Genomic DNA, 19,522 nt, shown 5'->3' on the forward strand with positions numbered 1-19,522 from the left:
TATTCTGTAGAGTGGTCCAGTAATTTGAGGGTAATTCTTTACAAACCTAATTCCAGCTTCCGTCCAGGTCATAGGCAATTGTAGGGAAGGGGTGGTTGAACTCTATGTCAAATTCAGAGGATTAAAATGTTGAAGTTAAAAGTTACAGATTTCCATTGAAGCAGGTTGAACATTGGCGAAGCTCATGAGCTTGACTGCTGGTGGGTAGAATCTCCATGGATGTGGTGGGAAAACCTGAAGGAGAAATTGATGAGTTAAATGAAAATGTGAGGAAAAAGATGGGAAGGATAACTACTCTTTCAGAACATTTGAATAAACAGTATTTGATCTGTTGCCTATGAAAAATTTTTGATTCCACAGTACTAAATAATATTTTGATATTGTACTGTATTCTTAAAATGTTAACATTTGAAAATCTAACTAAATTCTTAATGAATTCAACTCTCTTTTTATCAAGATTGGAAGAATTCGTATTACATTCCTGGTTCGGAGCACTCAATACCGCAGAATTTTAAATCAGGATGAGGTAAGTGATTAAAGAACATTTTTATTGTGTTGCCAAAGTTGACTAGAAATAGCAGCGATGAATTTATTGATTTTAATAAGATCCATTTGTAAAATACCCTGTAATGTGTTTTGTTAAATGGTGGAACCTGTTGGCTGCTCGGTTACAAATGCAGAATTAACAGGGAGAAATGTAGTGAAATGGAGAGAGATAGCAAGAGAGGAAGTGGATGTGGGAAGGGCTTGTAAAGTGGGGGGGGGGGGGGTGGGGTGGGGCGAAGAGAGAGTTTCATGATCAGTACAGGTACATTATGTGTGTATTATAAAGCTTTGTTTTAAGATTTATTTTGTTGACCAAATCATAGTTTATGAATTCAAATTCTCACATTGATGTTTTTAAAAAAAAAATGCATATTATTGTTTTTACTGAGATTCCTGGAACTCTTTTCTTCCATTCAATGCTGCATTACCTGCTGATTGTCTCCAGCACTTTTGTGTAGAGCACTGCATTCACAGCATCTACAGGCTTTTCTGTTTAACTTTTTTCCCTGTTTATGAGTTTTCTTCTGACAACACATTTTCCCCGAACATAATCACTTAGTAAATTGAGGTATACATTGAAATTCTTGTGTAAAAAAAAAAGGAGAATTAACTATCCCTGTATAATTTCTGCAATGCATTATTAATGACATTTGCACATTGTATTCTCTGCCTTGTTGTGGGCAATATTATGGGAGATTTGCTTGTGGGTGGCATAGTTAGCAAAGCAATTAGCTCAATGCTATTACAGCATCAATGACCCAAGTTTGATTCTTGCGATGTCTGTAAGACGAGTTTGTATGCTCTCCCCATGTCTGTATGGGTTTCCTGCAGGTGCTCCAATTTGTCCAAAATGTATAGAGTTATAAATTATTTTGGGTGTAATTGGGCGCCGCACGTTTAAATGGGTGGAATTGGCTTCTACCTTATTTTAACTAAAATTTAAAATGGAAAAAAAGGACTCATTAAATATTTTATTTTTATTCAAAGAAATTTTGTGTTAAAGAATGCTTGAATTGTATTAAATAATCGGTAAAATTTAACTATTTAATATGTGGCAAATATTTCAACTTTAATCTCAGCTGGTGAAGGCTTTGAAGACCGTATCTGTATTTGATGTCACAGTAGTGGATTACAGGTAAGTATTCAACATCATATATCAGGATGTAAATTTTAAATTTCTGTTTCAGGGAAGGGGGGAATGCTTGCTTTTCTTTGTAATTATATAGTGAAATTACATTTTCAGATTTCGGTCTTTTCAAAACTATGTTGTTTTGATCTATAATGTGAATGGTTTGCAGAGCAATTCCATATCTAAATCCAGTATGGATTTTAGTCTTCTATTTATGCCTTGAGTGACCATTTAAGAGATGCAATTACTAAGTGGTCAACCATGATTTTAGATAGGGTTTAATTTTTTTTCTCATTTAACAAGATCACTGATTGTGCTTTTTGGTACTTCAGGTGGATTAGAAAAATTAAATGGTCAGCCAATTCAGCATAGACTGCTTTACGAATTATGCAACTTCTGAGCCACCACAATCAATGTGCTCTGCCTGTTGTCTCAGGAGATGGGATAGGTGACTGATTTAAGGACCAGCATCAGTTGGTTACAAGTCCACAGGAAATGCTCCTTGGAGAGGTGAACAGTAAATAACACATGAGAGTAGAAGCTTGCCTGGGAGGTGATGTAGTGTAGGGTTTCGTAAATCAAAAATGTGAAAGAAGCCAGTAGATTTTTAAATGCAGGATGAGTAAGATTTTTTCAGATGCCACTGAAAATAACTCGCTCAATTCAGTACATAGAAATGAATCCTTCAGAAGGAAAGCAGTAAGCATTGTTCATAGTTTGCTATTCTAGAAATGGAACTCACAGGCAAAATATTTACTTGATTAATGCAAATTTAGTTTAATTTTGCAGGAAAGCCACTTTCAAATGAAGGAGAAATTGTGGTCTGATGTAGCTGTCTCAATTCAGCCCATCATCTCCATCTACAAAACCTTCCATTTAAGATGGTGAAGGGTATGTCAGGTTTTGTAAGCTATGGTCATTTGTGTTGCAAAAGATGACGTTTTTCTGCAGGAAAAACAAATGTCCAATCATAAGAAAAGCTACATTATTATGTTAGTTTTCTACGCTTCGAGGAGCAGGCACATGGGGCCTTAGTCTAGCATTCACCATGATTACATTTGTCATATACCAGTACAGAAATGTAAAACCAAAGGAGGTTCAGGAAATGGATGTTTTGGAGTTCATGAGTAGAAGAGGAATGCTTTGAAGTCATTCTCACAAGCTCTTTCACTGAGCTTCAGTTTAAGAACTGCAAATAGCTACACCAATCATTAGAGCTCTTATGGACACAATTTATGGAGTTGATACACTACGATATTGTGCAGTTTTTTTTTTGCTTGTGGATTTGAGCGCTATTAATCCCGTCGGTCAAGCGAGCAGAAACAAAAAGTTTCAATACTACTCCCATGCATTGATATTTTGATGTGCTGTGATACTACCTGCATTCAAAATTTAGAGGTCACAATAGTTGGTATCAAATCCATGAGATAATAATGGTTTGCTTTATTGCTTGTAATCTCTTTCTCTGACAATCTCTCAGGATCTCTGCACTCATTTATGGCATCTTTTGCTTTCTGCTTTTGATTGCTTCACAATTTGAGGCCATTGGTCTGGGACCTAAGCTCTGAAAAAATGTACTTTTATTAAAGAACTATCTGAGTTTTTTTCTAGTATGTGTGTTAACAGTTGATACCATGTGAAAGCGACCCCCCCCCCCCCCATCCCCCCCCCCCCCATTTTTGGCAGAAAAATGTGGTATTTCCATGTATTCCGTGTAAAATGTTGACTCCCCTCACTATTTATGGCCCCGGCTGCCTGCCCTCCAGAGCTCCCGACACCTCAACTGTGGACTCCCGCTTCGGCCCCGACCGCTTGCCCACTGGGTGCTTTCGACCATGGACTCTTGCCTAGGCCCCAGCCTCCCACCCACGGGAGCCCTCGAGCGCAGACTTACCACCTGGTTCCAGCCATTTGCCCGCCCATCCAAGCTCCCAACACCTTGAATGAAACGGGTCAAAAGTAGTATGTGTGTCTTGTTTTATCCTAAAAATTGGTGCACAAAATTCAACCATTACATGCTTATGTACAGTATTTAAGTCTAAAGACAAGCAACCCATGATTTGCCATAGCTCAACACTATGTTTGACTAATAATGTTACAAGTTCACTCAAAGAATGGCAACGTGTTCTTCCTGGAACTAAAGCACTGAATTCATAATCCTCTGTTGCACTGTTCATATATTTCACTTGAGTCTTCAGTTGCAACTGAGCCTATCTTATTTATGGGTTGTTTTATCTCAGCTGGTCCTTGCTCTTGGGTTTCACTGATGCCAATCTCTTTCCTCATTATACAGCCTAACAAGCCAACAATAATATACACTTTATTTTAATATACCACTTGTAAAGGAACAATTCTATACGGTTCTCATTATGGTAAAGAAAATCTGTCAGCAAACAAGAAGTCTTTGACTTTTGAAGAATATTCAGTCCTGAGAAAAGAATGATTGCAGCCAGTAACTGGCATTGATTGATCTGATGTGTGCAGAAACTTTTATTTTTAAACTGTTATTTAGGGGAAAAGTTTCCTATGTTATTTAACTGTGCAGGGGTGGCATTGCTGTGGAAGGTTTCAAGATACTCAGTGAATCAGACAGAAATAGTGAATGTATAGTCCTGCTCCAGTTAGTGAAGCATGGCTCTTGCCCAGCAAGACCAAGTTTGTGTTTTAAGATTACTATGGTACCCTAACCCCTGTAGCTCTTGCAAAAATGTGCCGGAGAAACTCAGCAAGTCACGCAGCGTCCATAGGAAGTAATGGGTAACCAACATTTTGGGCCTGGATCTTTCATCGAATACAAGTGCAAACAGGTAGGCACCTGAATAAAAGTGGGAGGAGGAGCAGGGGAAGAAGGACAGGCTAATAGGTCCATTCAGCTGCTCTGTCTGAAGACTTTCCTTTTTATCCCTATTCAGCTCCTTCACAATGACCTGATAGCTTGTGGTCCTTCCTCTCCCCTGTCCCTCCTCTCTGCTCCTTTCCTCCCTCCACCTTATTATCCAGGCATCTGCTTGTTTTTGCTTAAACGTATTAACCCTTTGGATGCTGTATGACCTGCTGAGTTTCTCATGCACATTTGTGTTCTGCACTCGACCCCAGCATCCGTAGATTTTCTTGTATAACCCCATAGCTCTTGGATTTCCTGAGGAATTTTTGCACAAAGGAAGTGCATCTTTATATTCCATTCACTGTTAATTAATTCATTTGAATTTAAGTGTCAGGGAGGGACATCTATGGATTAAAATTTTGTTCTTAGGATACAGATTGAAATTGTCTTTGACAGATTTTGTAAAAAAAAAACCTTAAAACTTGCTACAATTAAGTGGTGCATTTCACTAGGTAATTTCATGACAGTAGTTGGGGCTTCCCTTCCTTCCACCATCTCCATGCTTGTGTGCATCTATAGAGTGAAAATCTGTAGTGATAGCTGATGCTCCTGCATTATAACAAACATCCTTCAGCTATTTATTTCTTTAATTTTCAAAGATGGTATCGCCCTACCAGAGATGATAAACACATAGAAGGGGATGCCTCTGGGCAAGTATTGGTCAAGACTTGAATGAATTTGGCCTGCAGACCAACTCAGTAATACAGTATATCTGTCTACCATGTTGACTGTTAGTCCAATATGCTGTAATCTGCAAAGCTACTATAACTAGATTTTAACACTATTTAATGGTTAGGAGCTTTTGCCCTTGACTGCTCTCAACAGAAAGTTTTCTTCATTTTATCTGTATCTTTGTGGAACAAATAAAATGATTCAGTGAATGTTCAATAATTTCAATGCACCTTCAATTACCTCAGGTTGCATGCTGGTTGAGAAGTTGAAATTGAATGGAATAATGAACAAGAAAATATATATATGAAGTTTGTGTTTTAAAGTTGCACGATTAAAAAAAATATTATTCCATCTTGTTTTGAAAAATCAACTCGTTAAAGTAAAATAATGAAGCATGAAATTGAAGGATAAAGTAGCAAATTGTTTGGAGTGTATTTTTATGTTGCGTGTTCTGATTATAGCATCAAATTGTATTGAATTTTATTTCATTGTGTGGTACTCTGATTTTCATTCTACAAAATAATAGAGGAATCATGATTAGCTTTTCAATACAAATCTCTTAAATATGGATTCATTGTTTTCTTCAGTCTAGCTTCATTTTGCAACTGCAATTTCACACAAATTTTGTGTCTTACTTATAATTCCATGCACCTTATTCTTCCCAACAAGCATGCAACTTGAGGGATCTGAATGTATGTTGAAATGATCAGACAGGCACTGAACTAACTTCTTGTAGTCCAGACCAACTTAAATAGATCAGAATAGTAAATTGTTTTGATGTTGAATAGAAATCCATGATAGAGAATTCTGTGTGGAGTAAAATCTATAGCTTGCTTTGTTTTTAAAAAAAATAGCTCTGCAATGTTCTTTACAGTTCTTACCATTTGGGAACATTTGCTGATATTAAATGAATGTTAGTGGTTTAAATAGTGTCACTGAGGAGTGTATTAACTTGAGTTAATATAATTTCTAAGTCTATGTTTAAAAAATGAAACTTAAAAACTAAACTTCCTTAAACTGCTTGTGTTGGTCACAATTAATTAAATTAGATTTCATATTGTAGCCTTTACTTTCTCGTATTTTTATTCTCTTAGAGACATTGGATTTTCAGAGCAGCTGAAAATAACACACAATTCAGATATTTTTATCTCCATGCATGGAGCTGGTCTGACTCACCTGCTTTTTCTACCTGACTGGGCTGTCATTTTTGAATTGTATGTAATTTTTTATTATTATTCTTGTGAATGCCTTTGCAATTGGTGAACTTTCATGCCTTTTCTATGTAATTTGACCACTCTGTTTAACCTTTAATAATGCTGTTAAATGATAGATTACGTTTAGATTGATAAATATAACATAATTGTCAAGTTAATTGCAATTCCTTTATTCATATTTGTTGCTATCTCTTGCTTGAAGGTAGTGCCTCATGTTTCTATACTTTCAGAGTTGTGGCAGCCCACCTGGGCTTTTTTTTTAAAGTATGCACTTAGACTGAAGGTGTCTAAGAATTTTGTTCTGTAAATCACGTAAGTGTGTTTCTGAAGCATTGTGAACCACAAATAACATTTAAAACCATGTGACCTTGTGCAGCTTTCATTTTCGAAAGCTGACAGATCATGGCGTCATTATTTATCAAATGTTCATTAATGAGAAAAGATCATAACACCAATCCTTTGAATCCCCACAAAATCATTAATGGTTGGATATAACTCATTGTAAAAAGCTGCTCCATAAGACCATTGAAATGTAACTGCACTTCAGAATGAATTAGTTCATTGCGATGTACAGCTTTTTCAAATTTGATTAGGCGTTACAGAAGTATATTCTTCTTCAGGTATAATTGTGAAGATGATCGCTGCTATTTGGACTTAGCTCGACTTCGAGGAATTCACTATATGACTTGGGAAAAAAGCGACAAAGTTATACCTCAGGATAAGGTTTGTGATCATTTTAGTATCACCTGTTTCCCATGGCTATGTTTTTTATCCATGCAACAATTTAAACTACCAGAGGCATTAAATTGATTTATTTTGTGGAGCTTTGAGAATTCAATCAAATAATAAAAGGAAAGTAATCTTAACTAAACTCATTAGTAATTTGTAGTAAGTCACAAGGATTAATTCACAAGTGGTAAATATTTGCAAAGTGGATTTATTTTTGGAATGGCTAAACTAGTGACAATTTACATTTCCTTTAATTGTATATGTGGGCAATATGTTTTTATTAAGGGGGAATATTTTTTTTATTCTCCATAGTAAAGAGATGCATGATCTTTGTAGCAATACACCACTGCATTTATTGAATCTAACTTACTCAAAAGGGAGTTTTTAAAAAAAACTTTATTTATTTGTTCAAAAAACAAATAATATATAACATATACAGCAATTAAACATGAAAATTTTTTATATAAAAAAAGAAAAGAAAGATTTCCCCCCCCTTCAGCCAACTCTCCTAAGGAGAGCCATAAAAAAAGAAAGAATATTTAAAAAAAAGTTAAATATACATATTAAAATCTAATCAATATAAATTGAAATGTAAATATTCCGAATATAACAACCACTTATTAATTAAAAAATTATAATTATCATGTGAAACATACATAATTTTTTCCATTATTAAACAATATTTCATCTCATTATGCCATCTATTAATATCAATCATATTTGTATTTTTCCACTTACTAGCAATATATTTTTTCGCTACGGACAAAGCTAAATATACAAAAGCAAGCTGAAACTTATCTAATCCCAAGCCTTTCAGAGGTTGCAAACTACCCAATAAAAATACTGTTGGATCTAAAACTATTTTAATCTTATACAGATATTCTAAAAATGATTGAATTTTCTTCCAAAAAGATTGTATACATGACCAAACAGCATGAAAAAATGTTCCAACCGTATCACCACATCTAAAACACAAATCTGATTCATTAAAACCATATTTTAGTAAATTTTTAGGTGTAATTGATGTAAAAAATTGTAATTAATCATTGTATAACGTGCATTTATCAATCTAGTTACACTATCATAACAAATATCTAACCAATCCTCTTCAGAAAAAGTAAAACCATTATCTGCTTGCCATTTAATTTTAGATCTATCCCAAGCCTTTTTATCCATACCATCTAGTAATATTTGATACATAAATGAAATATAACCCTTCTCTGGTACCTTCATAAGAGAAGTCTCAAATTTAGTCATTTTAAGTAAAATTATATCTCTACCAAACATACATTTTACCAAAGATCAAATTTAATAATAAAGAAATAAAGAATTCTTATCAACACCAAAATCTTCCCATCTGATTAAAAGATAAAAACTTACCCTCTTTAAAACAATCTCCCAAATTTTCCACACCTTTAAATCTCCAATGCAATAAACTTTGATTATGTATTGAAAAAGAAATAAGTTGATTATTATACAACGGAATCAAAGCCAATAATTTACCCCTAGAACCTATCATTTTATTTTTCTTTATCCATAACTTCATTAAATGTTTTAGTAAAGGCATATTATATTGATGTAACAAATTCATATTCCACCTAAACAAAAATTGATGTATTTCAAATTCAGAAATACTTGCCATCTCAATTTTAGCCCAACTCGGAGGCCGTATCAAATCCATCAATGAACTAATAAATTTAATTAGGGCTGTCTCATAATAATTTTGAAAACGTGGTGAACGTAATCCCCCAACTCATATTTCCAAGTTAATTTATTCAAAGCTACTCTCGAAAATTTACCCCTCCATAAAACCTCCCAAATCATTTTATTTAAATCTCAAAAACAAATTTTATCAAGTAAATACGGAATAGATTGAAACAAATATTGTATACGTGGAAAGATATTCATCTTATTTGTATTTATCCTTCCCATTAAATTAATAGGTAAATCTTTCCATTTAATCTAATCAGTTTTAATTTTTTTCATTAATGGAGCATAATTTAATTTATATCTTCTTTGGCTTGGCTTCACGGACGAAGATTTATGGAGGGGTATGTCCATGTCTGCTGCAGGCTCGTTGGTGACTGACAAGTCCGATGCGGGACGGTTGCAGTGGTTGCAAGGGAAAATTGGTTGGTTGGTTCCTTTGTCTTTTGTCAGTGAGGTGGGCTCTGCGGTCTTCTTCAAAGGAGGTTGCAGCCGCCGAACTGTGAGGCGCCAAGATGCACAGTTGGAGGCGATATCAGCCCACTGGCGGTGGTCAATGTGGCAGGCACCAAGAGATTTCTTTAAGCAGTACTTGTACCTCTTCTTTGGTGCACCTCTGTCTCGGTGGACAGTGGAGAGCTCGCCATATAACACGATCTTGGGAAAGCGATGGTCCTCCATTCTGGAGACGTGACCCACCTAGCGCAGTTGGGTCTTCAGCAGCATGGATTCGATGCTTGCGGACTCTGCCAGCTCGAAGATTAATAATTAACATTCAAAATTATACCCAAATATTTAATTCGATCAGTCCACTTCAAATTAATAATATTCTTATAAACTGAATAATCTCCTTCACTTACCAGTAAGTTAATTTCGCAATTAACTTTATATCCAGAAAGACATCCATATTGTATTAAACATTCCTTCAAATGCAAAAGTGACTGAGCTGGATTTGTTAAATACACCAATACGTCATCAGCAAATAAATTAATTTTATATTCCTCATCTAAAACTTTCATACCTTGTATCTGTCTATTTTGTCTTATCAACTGTGCTAAAGGTTCAATCACTTACGTAAACAAAGCTGGTGATAAAGGACAAACTTGACGAGTTGATCGAGTTAACTTAAAAGATTCCGAAATCAAACCATTCGTCAATACTCTAGCTACCAGTTTACTATGTAGAGCCCTAATCCAACCAATAAAAGAAGGACCAAACTTAAATTTCTCCAAAACTTTAAACAAAAAAATTCCATTCAACTCTATCAAATGCTTTTTCTGCATCTAAGGATATCACCATCGGATGATCTATTAATCAAACTAGTCACTCGCAAAATATTATCTGAAGCATATCTATTCTTTATAAAACCTGTTTGATCAATATGTATCAACTTTGGTAAAAATTTAGCCAATCTATTCACTAATACTTTAGCTATTATTTTATAATCTACATTTAACAATGAAATTGGTCTATATGAAGATACCTTCAAAGGATCTCTATCTTTTTTTTAGGAATTACTGTAATTAAAGCACTAGAACAAGACTCAGGTAAATCATAATATTCTCCAACTTGACGTAATACATCCCCAAACACTGTAGAGAAATCATCATAAAAACTTTTTATAAAATTCAACCGAAAATCCATCATTACCAGGCGATTTACCATTTGGCATTTCCAGCGAAGCCATTTTAATTTCCGAATCAGTAAATGGTTCTTCTAACTCCTGTATATTTCCATCCTCTAATATCGGTAAATTCAACTGTGATTTTAAAAAAAAAATCAATCGATCCAGTTTCCTGTTTTCCTTCAGATGTTTATAACTTTTTATAAAATGAATAAAATTCATCATTAATCTCACAAGGTTTATAAGTAATAAAATAATTCCATCTAACAGCATCAATAGTCCTCGATATCTGTTCTTTCTTTAATTGCCACGCCAATACCTTGTGTGCTTTCTCTCCCCATTCGTAATACCGTTGTTTAGTCCTATTAATCACACATTCAAATTGATAAGATTGCAAGATATTATATTTCAATTTCAACCTAGATAATTCTATTTTCTGATCTTCTGTAGCATCTTTCTGAAATTCCTTTCCTAACTCATCGATCTGTTTCTCTAATTCAAGACTCTGATTTAATCGATTCTTTTTTTATTTTAGAAGTATAACTAATTATTTGTCCTCTCAAATAGGCTTTCATAGCATCCCATAATACAAACTTACTTTGAACAGATTTAGAATTTTCTTTAAAAAAAATTAATTTGTTTTTTCAATAAATTCCATATTTTTTAACATTGTATTAAATCTCCAACGATAAGCTATTTGAATTTTCTCAGAAGTTTCATATGTAAAATATAACAGAGAATGATCTGAAATCACCCTACTTTTATATTCCGCTTGTTGTATTTTCCCTTGTAAATGTGCCGATACTAAAAAGAAATCAATCCTTGAAAACGATTCATGGCTAGATGAATAAAAGGAAAAATCTTTCTCTGTCAGATTAAGATGTCTCCAAATATGTACTAAATTAAGATCTTTCGTCAACGCTTGGACCTGGATTGCCATCTTGGATTTTTTAACTTTCTTCGGAGATTTATCTAATAAAGGTTCCAAAACACAATTAAAATCACCACCAACTAAAATATTATCATTAGCTTGACCCAAACATCAAAAATGAATCCGAAATAAATACTTCATCGTCTGCATTTGGAGCATAAATATCAAGTCCAAAATTCACTAAAAATCTTACAATTCAATTTAAGAATACATCCTGCCTTTTCCTCCATTGATTGTAATTCAAAAGATAAATTTTTATGTATCAAAATTTCTACACCTTTAGCTCTAGAATTAAATGAAGAAAAATATACATGCCCAACCCAATCCCTTTTTAATTTCACACTTTCATTCACATTCAAATGTGTTTCTTGTAAAAAGGCAATATAAATTTTAATTTTCTTAATATATGCCAAGACTCGCTTACGTTTAATCGTACTGTTTAAACCTCGAACATTAAAAGTAGCAAACCTCAACTTCGACATATCTACTATTATTACTAAATACCAATAATATCTTTATATAAAAACTCAAATCAACGTATATAGGCCCTCCAATAAAGAAAATCACAAATTAAAAACTAAGAAAAAAGTTTAAAAAAAAAATTTAAAAAATTCCCCCCCCCCAAAAAAAACTACCAAAAGGTAATAATCCCCTAAACAAAAACTGGGTGTGGATCACCCACCAGTGGCTGATGACTAGTAAAGAACTTAATGCAAATCTCCCCCTCCCCAGCCAAACAATCAGTAACATCCAAGTATCATAATAACAAAAAAAATAAGAAAATTCTTTTTTTCATCCAAAAGACTCCAGTCTCGAAGATCCCATTTCGGAAGGAGGTGGACTCTTCCCATTCCCATTTTTCCCCATTTCTGCCATTTCTTCTGTTTCCAGAACTACCAAATTTTTCTTTAGGAGATAATGGTGAGCTACATCTTTGTCCTCTTATATCTGGCAGTGAGTCAGTAAAAATCATTGCTTCACAATCAGTTTCAAAAAAACAAAATTGATAGACTCCGTAAAAGACCTTCAACAATGCAGGGTAACGAAAAGTAGACTTACAACCTTTACGCGACAAAACTTCTTTAACTGGATTAAATCGACGTCGACGTTGAATGACATCTTGACTCAGATCAGGATAAAAAAAGACTACTATTCTGAATCAATAATGGGGTTTGTTGTTGTCTCGCATTTTGTACTTCAAGTCGAAGTATTGCTTCTCTATCCAAATAACTCAGACATCGAATTGTTACCGGTCTCGGGGGTTGACCAGCTGAGGGTATTCTTCTTAAAGCTCTATGGGCTCTTTCCAGTGCCAATCCCCCAGAGAAAAGTTCTTGCCCTAATATTTGCAGAATCCAGTCTTTAAAAAAACGAAGAGGGTCTTGTCCTTCTATACCTTCTGGCAAACCAACAATTTTCACATTATTCCTTCTGCTTTGATTTTCCAAATAATCTATTTTTCTTTCTAGCTCCTTCTCACGATCTCCTAATTCTATAACTGATTTTTCCACCTTCAACACTTTTTCTGTGTTAGAAGTCACTTGTTGTTTACAGTCCAAAAAAGCAGTCTGAAATTTTTAAAATTCTTCAAAAGATGCATCCACACGTGTCTTAACCATATTTAATTCTGAACTTATACCAGCATTCATTTGAACCATCTCATTCATTAGAGATGTCAACAAAGGTTGAATAACTGCATTTAATTGCATACATTGTGAATCCGTAAATCTCAGCTCTGCTCTCTCTGACATGGTGGCAGAACAAGGTAACTGCAACTCCTGCTGCAATTCAACAAAAGGCATTTTAAAAGATTTACTGCAGGTCTGGACTCCCAGCGACGACATTGCGACTTCTTCAGGGAGTCGCATGCGGTCTTCCCCCGCATCTTGTTGTTTTCTCATCCATTCGTGAAGAAAAATGACTTCTTCAGATTGTAATGCTGCCTGATACATTTCCTTTTCAGCCTCCACAGGCAATCCTTGGGATTTAGGCAATGAAGAAATTGAGCCTGGGACTGTTTCAAGTCGTCTAGGCCCCAAATCTTCAGCACTTCAAAAATGTATTTTCTTTTGAACTTGAGATTTAGTCTTTTTACCATTAGTGGCCATAATAATTCCTTAATACTTTAAACTAAAATTTAAAAAGTTTAAACTTTGAAACAAAGGGTTAAAAAAACGGGTATGGCCAGAGAGGTCAAGATTGCATGTCTAGACTCTACGCCATCTTGCCACCACCCCCCCCCCCTAACAAAAGGGAGTTTGAACAAGTAATTCTCATCTGTATGAAGCAATATGCCTTTGTGGCTTTGGTGATAGAGTGGCTAATATACAGCATTATATAAAGCTTTGCAATAGTAATTCTGATTTCCAGTGGAAATAGCTGAACTATGGTTTATAAGGTTCAGGGTTCCTTTATTGCCAAGTACACAATATATAAAATTAATTAACTTTGTCATAAAGTCACATAAAGAGGCACCCCCACTAGTAAGAGAAAAAGAAGCAAAAGGCAGAGCCTTCAAAGACATTAGGTACCTGTAGATTCATTCCTGTGCTCCCTTAACTTCTGCAGCCACATAGCCTCCTGCTTGGTGAAACTACTAGTTCTGAAACTCAAAACATTCCTTCAAGTGTTTATTATTCCATCAGTTTGTATAGTATCTACATCAATGTTTTTAGTGGTGGGGGGGGGGAGGGAGGGGGTGATGGGGGAAGGAAAGGTAAAATTTCCAAGTTTGCTGATGAAACAAAAATATCTGCGAGGATTTATGTTGTGATGAGGACATTGTGATTCTGCAATTGGATGCAAAACAAATTGGGTGAGAACCTGGCAATGGAGTTAAATGTGTGAGGTAATAAATGCATGGCAATTTCCTCTCCAAGCGTGCAGTGAATTTCTGCCATTCAAAATATTTAAGGTAAAGGTAAATCTCTGAAAGATGGAGGAACAAAGGTTCTGTGTATTTGCATAGAAGAGTGGAGGCCAGCATCGATCAACCGTGATGTAACAAGCCAGTATACTTTCCACAGTGCACCTGCAGAAAATTGATAGAGTATCTTCTTTGGCTTGGCTTCGCGGACGAAGATTTATGGAGGGGTAATGTCCACGTCAGCTGCAGGCTCGTTGGTGGCTGACAAGTCCGATGCGGGACAGGCAGACACGGTCGCAAGGGAAAATTCGTGGGTTGGGGTTGGGTGTAGGGTTTTTCCTCCTTTGTCTTTTGTCAGTGAGGTGGGCTCTGCGGTCTTCTTCAAAGGAGGTTGCTGCCCGCCGAACTGTGAGGCGCCAAGATGCACGGTTGGAGGCGAGATCAGCCCACTGGCGGGGGTCAATGTGGCAGGCACCAAGAGATTTCTTTAGGCAGTCCTTGTACCTCTTCTTTGGTGCACCTCTGTCTCGGTGGCCAGTGGAGAGCTCGCCATAGAACACGATCTTGGGAAGGCGATGGTCCTCCATTCTGGAGACGTGACTTACCCAGCGCAGTTGGATCTTCAGCAGCGTGGATTTGATGCTGAGGGCATGCCAAATCTCCTGATCTTCTGAAGTAAAGGCTTATCTCTATGTTCTGGCTCCAGGAAAGGTCATCTGAAATACCCAGGAAATTGAAGGTCTTGACCCTCTCCACCTCCTTCCTATCAATTCAGACAGATGTGTGGTCTTGCCATCCCAAAATTTACAATCAGCTCCCAGATTCTTGATCCCTGTCTTCTATTCTGACTCATCATTTCCAGTTATTTGGCCAACAGTGGTAGTGTCATCACCAAATTTGTAGGTTGAGTTGGTGCTGCAGTTAGCTACCCCAAAATGTGTCAATTTCTTTATGCAGTGTAGGAAATAAAATGGTGGCCATTAATGACACTACTGTGGAAGCATCCTGTTGATGACCATCATTTATGATGAAGTCTTTGCTTTCTCAATTGTCTTTGTCATATTCTAAACAGGAAGAAATTGAACAGTTTCCTAATTTTAATTTTACATAATATTTTTTCTTCACACAGGGACATCATCCAACACTTGGGGATCATCCCAAGTTTACCAACTACTCTTTTGATGTGACTGAATTTATGCGTCTGGTGTTGTCTGCTGCAGAGAAAGTAACACAACATCCGAAATGGCCTTTCTTTCAATATCATAATGAATTATGACAACATATGAAAGTTGTGTTTTATTGTTAAATTTTAAAGAGACTTTGAGACACTTGTAAAATAAGATTCTTTACTGTTAGATGTACTCTATCAAATGCACCAGCATAAATATATTTCTTGCTGTGTAATTCTTGGTCAGAATCAAATATTTGAAAGTAGGCGTGTTCTCTAAATGTCACATTATACCAGTAAATATTAGAATTTTAGTATAAACCTGTTTGCAGTGCGCAAAAATTATCTATATTTATGAACACCATTTCTCTTTTACGTAGCCATACTTCCAAAGAGTTTTGTTTTTGTCTGAGTATCCTTCTGTTCATGTTGAGTGAAACAATTGTACATGACAGAAATGATTGATCAGTGCCATTTTGAGGAGAGTCTTACTTGCAGAAGTGGATTTGGAGATTTTAACAAGGGTATTTCAGATAATGGGAACAATGAAAAGAGATGTGGCTATATGATTATGGTGAATGGTGGTGTGGAGGGAAGAATTTTTTTTTTGTTTGTTTTGAAAAGACCAGTGTAAGAGGGTCAAACTGATTGGTGTAAATCATAGCAATAAGGCTCATTAAGATCATGAAAAAATTTAAACAACAGATGCTTTGGAGTGACAGGGAATAAGTCATGACTTAATAAGATTTATGAGAGGCATAGAGAAGGTGGACCTTTTTTTTCCTGGGGTGACAAATACCAGAGGACATCTATTGAAGGTGCATGTAAGAAAGTTTAGGGGAGATGTCAGAGGTAGGTTTTATATAGAGTGGTTGGTGCTTAGAATGCATTTCTGGGGGTTCAAGATTCAATTTATTGTCATTGTAATAAAGGCAGTGTAATATTACACATAATTTGTTTTTGTCTGCTGTAAGGCAGACAGATTCGCCATTGGCAGAAATTGCCTGAAGCGCCCCTTGGAGTCAGAGAAAGAGAAGCAAAAGAGAGTGCCCTCAAAGTTACTGTGTATCCATGGATTCACACGAACTCGAGTCAAAACCATCAGCAATCTGAGCTCCCGATACGAACCTCCATTGTGATCAGGAACCCTTCAGCACCCTCGGCACCCTCTGGCATCCCGGCTTTGATACCTGGTACCCCTAGCAGCCAGTCATGAGCCGTCCTTCAGTAGTCTGCAGCCCGATGTGAATCCCTTATCCACAGTCGCCTGCAGCCTGCGTAGTTTCCTCACCTCAAGCCGCCAACAGTTGAGGCTGGTAAACTATGAACATTTAAAAGAATTTTGGAAAGGTACTTGGACGCAAGAAAAATAGAGGGTTATGTATGTGAAGTTGGAAAGGATTAGACTTTATATAGGTCAGCACAACATCATGGGCTGACATATGATTATTTGAGAAGTTGAAAAACAAGGAAGGTTGGAAGGAGTGACGGGGATTAATGCAGAACAGTAGATGGGAACCAGAGCATGGAGAATGTCTAGGAGAGTTTTGAGATGGCTTAATCCAGTGGTTCTCAACCTTTTTCACTTGTATACCACTTTAAGTAATCCCTATGCCATTGGTGCTCTGTGATTAGAAAGGGATTGCATAAGGGAAGGTTAAGAATCACTGCTCCAGACCTAATTGTTACTGAAATACTTTGCTGGAGAAAAATTGTCATTGGCCAATTTCTTTTGGAGTTATGAAACTGTGCACATAATGAGTCAATTAGGTACGATTAAAACAACGGTTTTCAATTTTTTTCTTTTCACTCACATACCACCTTAAGCAATCCCTTACTAATCACAGAGCACATGGCATTGGGAATAAAGTGGTATGTGAGTGGAAAGAAAAAGGTTGAGAACCACTGACTTAGTCTGAAAGTGACCATGAGCAGGATTAGAATTTAAGTAGGAGATGATGGAGCAGTTGAATGACAATGGATGGTGCAGAGATACAGAAGGTATTGGTGCTACAGCTCCAGAGTCTTCAGTCTAGATGAAGTGTTTTGACCCAAAACATTGACATTCTTTTTCTTCTACTGATGCTATGCGACCTGCTGAATTCCTCCAGCAGGTTATCTTGTTCTTTATGTTCCAGCATCTACAATCTCTCAAGTGTCACTGGTTCAATGCTAATCTCTAAAACAGTCTGTGTGGAGATCTGCACATTCCCCTGGCATTGGTGTGCACTTCCCTGGGATACTCTGGCTTCCTGCCACATCCCAAAGGTGCATTGCATGGGAGGTTCATTGTTTCCTATAAATTACCCCAAGTGTAAGAGAAATATGACGGATATGCAAGAGAGAAAATATAACAGGGAAATAAAGTGGGGGAATTGGAGGGGGGGGGTTGGTGATTGAAATGCTTTAATTGTCAGCACAGACCATTTAGCCCTTTTTGTCATCAGAAAATATGAAAAGTGATGTGGACCTGAAAATAATTGGTCTTTGGAGGAAGCATGGCTGGGAGAAAAGGTAGAACTGGTGACAGTTTGTAATGTTAGGTGCAAAGATGCTTGTTTAAATCTTGACATTGTTTATTTTAGCTAACTCCAAGATGGGATTCTTTTTAAACCATTTTAGAGCATAGGCAATGAAAAGCTGTGGCTGGAAGATGTCAGCATACTCTTAGAAACAGAAGACATGTCATTTGGATGATATCACCAAAAGGTTGGAAGCAGACAAAGAGGATGAAGCACTAAAGGTTAATCTTAAGGAAACTCCAGAGTTGAAGTCTGAGCTTTAGAGCAGATGGGCAGACATGTCAAATTGGAGTGCGGTAATGGGAGGTCCACTCACCTGGACACCAGAGAAGATACTTCAGAGGATGATGTCGTCAATATGCATTTCCTGCATTTTCTTTTTGTTTCAGATTCCCAGTATCAGTAGTCTTTTCCAGAATAATGAATTATTCTGAAACTAGATGTGAACTAGATTCAAGAGAATGCACTGGCTGTAAGAACAGGGCACACATTGACCCTTCCAGGTCTCCTCAACTCTTGATGAAAGTAGAGAAACACTTGATAAAGTGTTTCAATTCGAAATATTGACTGATTATTTCTACCCATGATGCTGTCTGATCTGCTGAGTTCCTCCAGCAAATCATTGTCTCAACTGATAACATTAGTTTTTTACAAAACTTATTTGATATTTTGCTGTGAAGGTCAGGATAAGGTTTTCATTTTTATCTCATTTATCTTTGATTCAGATTCACTCCTTGCAGTGCTGAGCCAGTTCATCTTTCCAAACCATCATTTTTATTTTACTCTACAATAATGTTTCACTCTTCCTGTTGCCAAGTGCAAGGAGTTCATGGAACTAAGTTTTCTAAGATTCCAATAACTTGTTCCATCTCAATGTAATCCTCTTGCCCAAAACCTCTAGCAAAACTCCAGCTTGCCATAATTAGGATTCCACATTTTTTTTTTAAACTCTTTCCCTACACATAAACTCTTCTCTAATCATTTTGCTCAAAGGACTACTTTTTGCTTTCAACCATATTCTTTTTTCTTAATTTCATACTGGAAATTTTCCAAACTGGTTCATGCCCTGCTCAGCATCCTTGGAAAGGGAAACAATGTTAATTTTTCATCTTGAAGCCCATCTTTCATATTTGTTCATTATTTTGGTGATTATTATTTATTTATTGTTACATGTATTTTCTGAAAAATTTGAAGAGTTACAAACATGCTTGAACTGGAAAGGCAAAAATAGCTGTTTTTTTTTTAAAAAAAACAATGGAATAGTGTCTTTATAAATAAACTTTTACTTATTATCCAACTTCTGCATCATTTGATAATTCATTTTTAATGCAAGTTATTGAAATAATATACACAGAAAAAATTACAAACCATCAAGTAACAAATAATTTGACCACTCCTCACCAAGAATCATAAATCTACAGATATTTTTGTATTTTCCTTCACAGTTGCATTTCTCTTTCAATCATAAACAGAAATAATGTCAAACAATATCCTCTCTGTTCCAGTTTTGGCTTCTGGAAATTGGTCAGT

General features: G+C 36.0%; 1 protein-coding gene across 2 annotated transcripts in view; it reads left to right on the forward strand.

Moving 5' to 3' along the window:
- eogt (EGF domain-specific O-linked N-acetylglucosamine (GlcNAc) transferase) overlaps positions 1-19,268 on the forward strand; it is a 61,022-nt gene extending 41,754 nt beyond the window's left edge. The window contains exons 11-16 of one of the 2 annotated variants that reach the window (XM_069937098.1): positions 458-526; positions 1,626-1,681; positions 5,159-5,209; positions 6,326-6,445; positions 7,066-7,168; positions 15,432-19,268. In XM_069937098.1, the coding sequence (XP_069793199.1) occupies positions 458-526; positions 1,626-1,681; positions 5,159-5,209; positions 6,326-6,445; positions 7,066-7,168; positions 15,432-15,578 (546 nt within the window). In that variant the 3' untranslated portion in view covers positions 15,579-19,268. The remainder of the gene's footprint in view (positions 1-457; positions 527-1,625; positions 1,682-5,158; positions 5,210-6,325; positions 6,446-7,065; positions 7,169-15,431) is intronic. The other variant, XM_069937099.1, reaches the window with a different exon arrangement.
- The last annotated feature ends 254 nt before the right edge of the window (positions 19,269-19,522 follow it).

The sequence above is a fragment of the Narcine bancroftii genome, chromosome 5 (assembly GCF_036971445.1).
Source record: "Narcine bancroftii isolate sNarBan1 chromosome 5, sNarBan1.hap1, whole genome shotgun sequence".
In the NCBI taxonomy this organism is placed as follows: Eukaryota; Metazoa; Chordata; class Chondrichthyes; order Torpediniformes; family Narcinidae; genus Narcine; species Narcine bancroftii.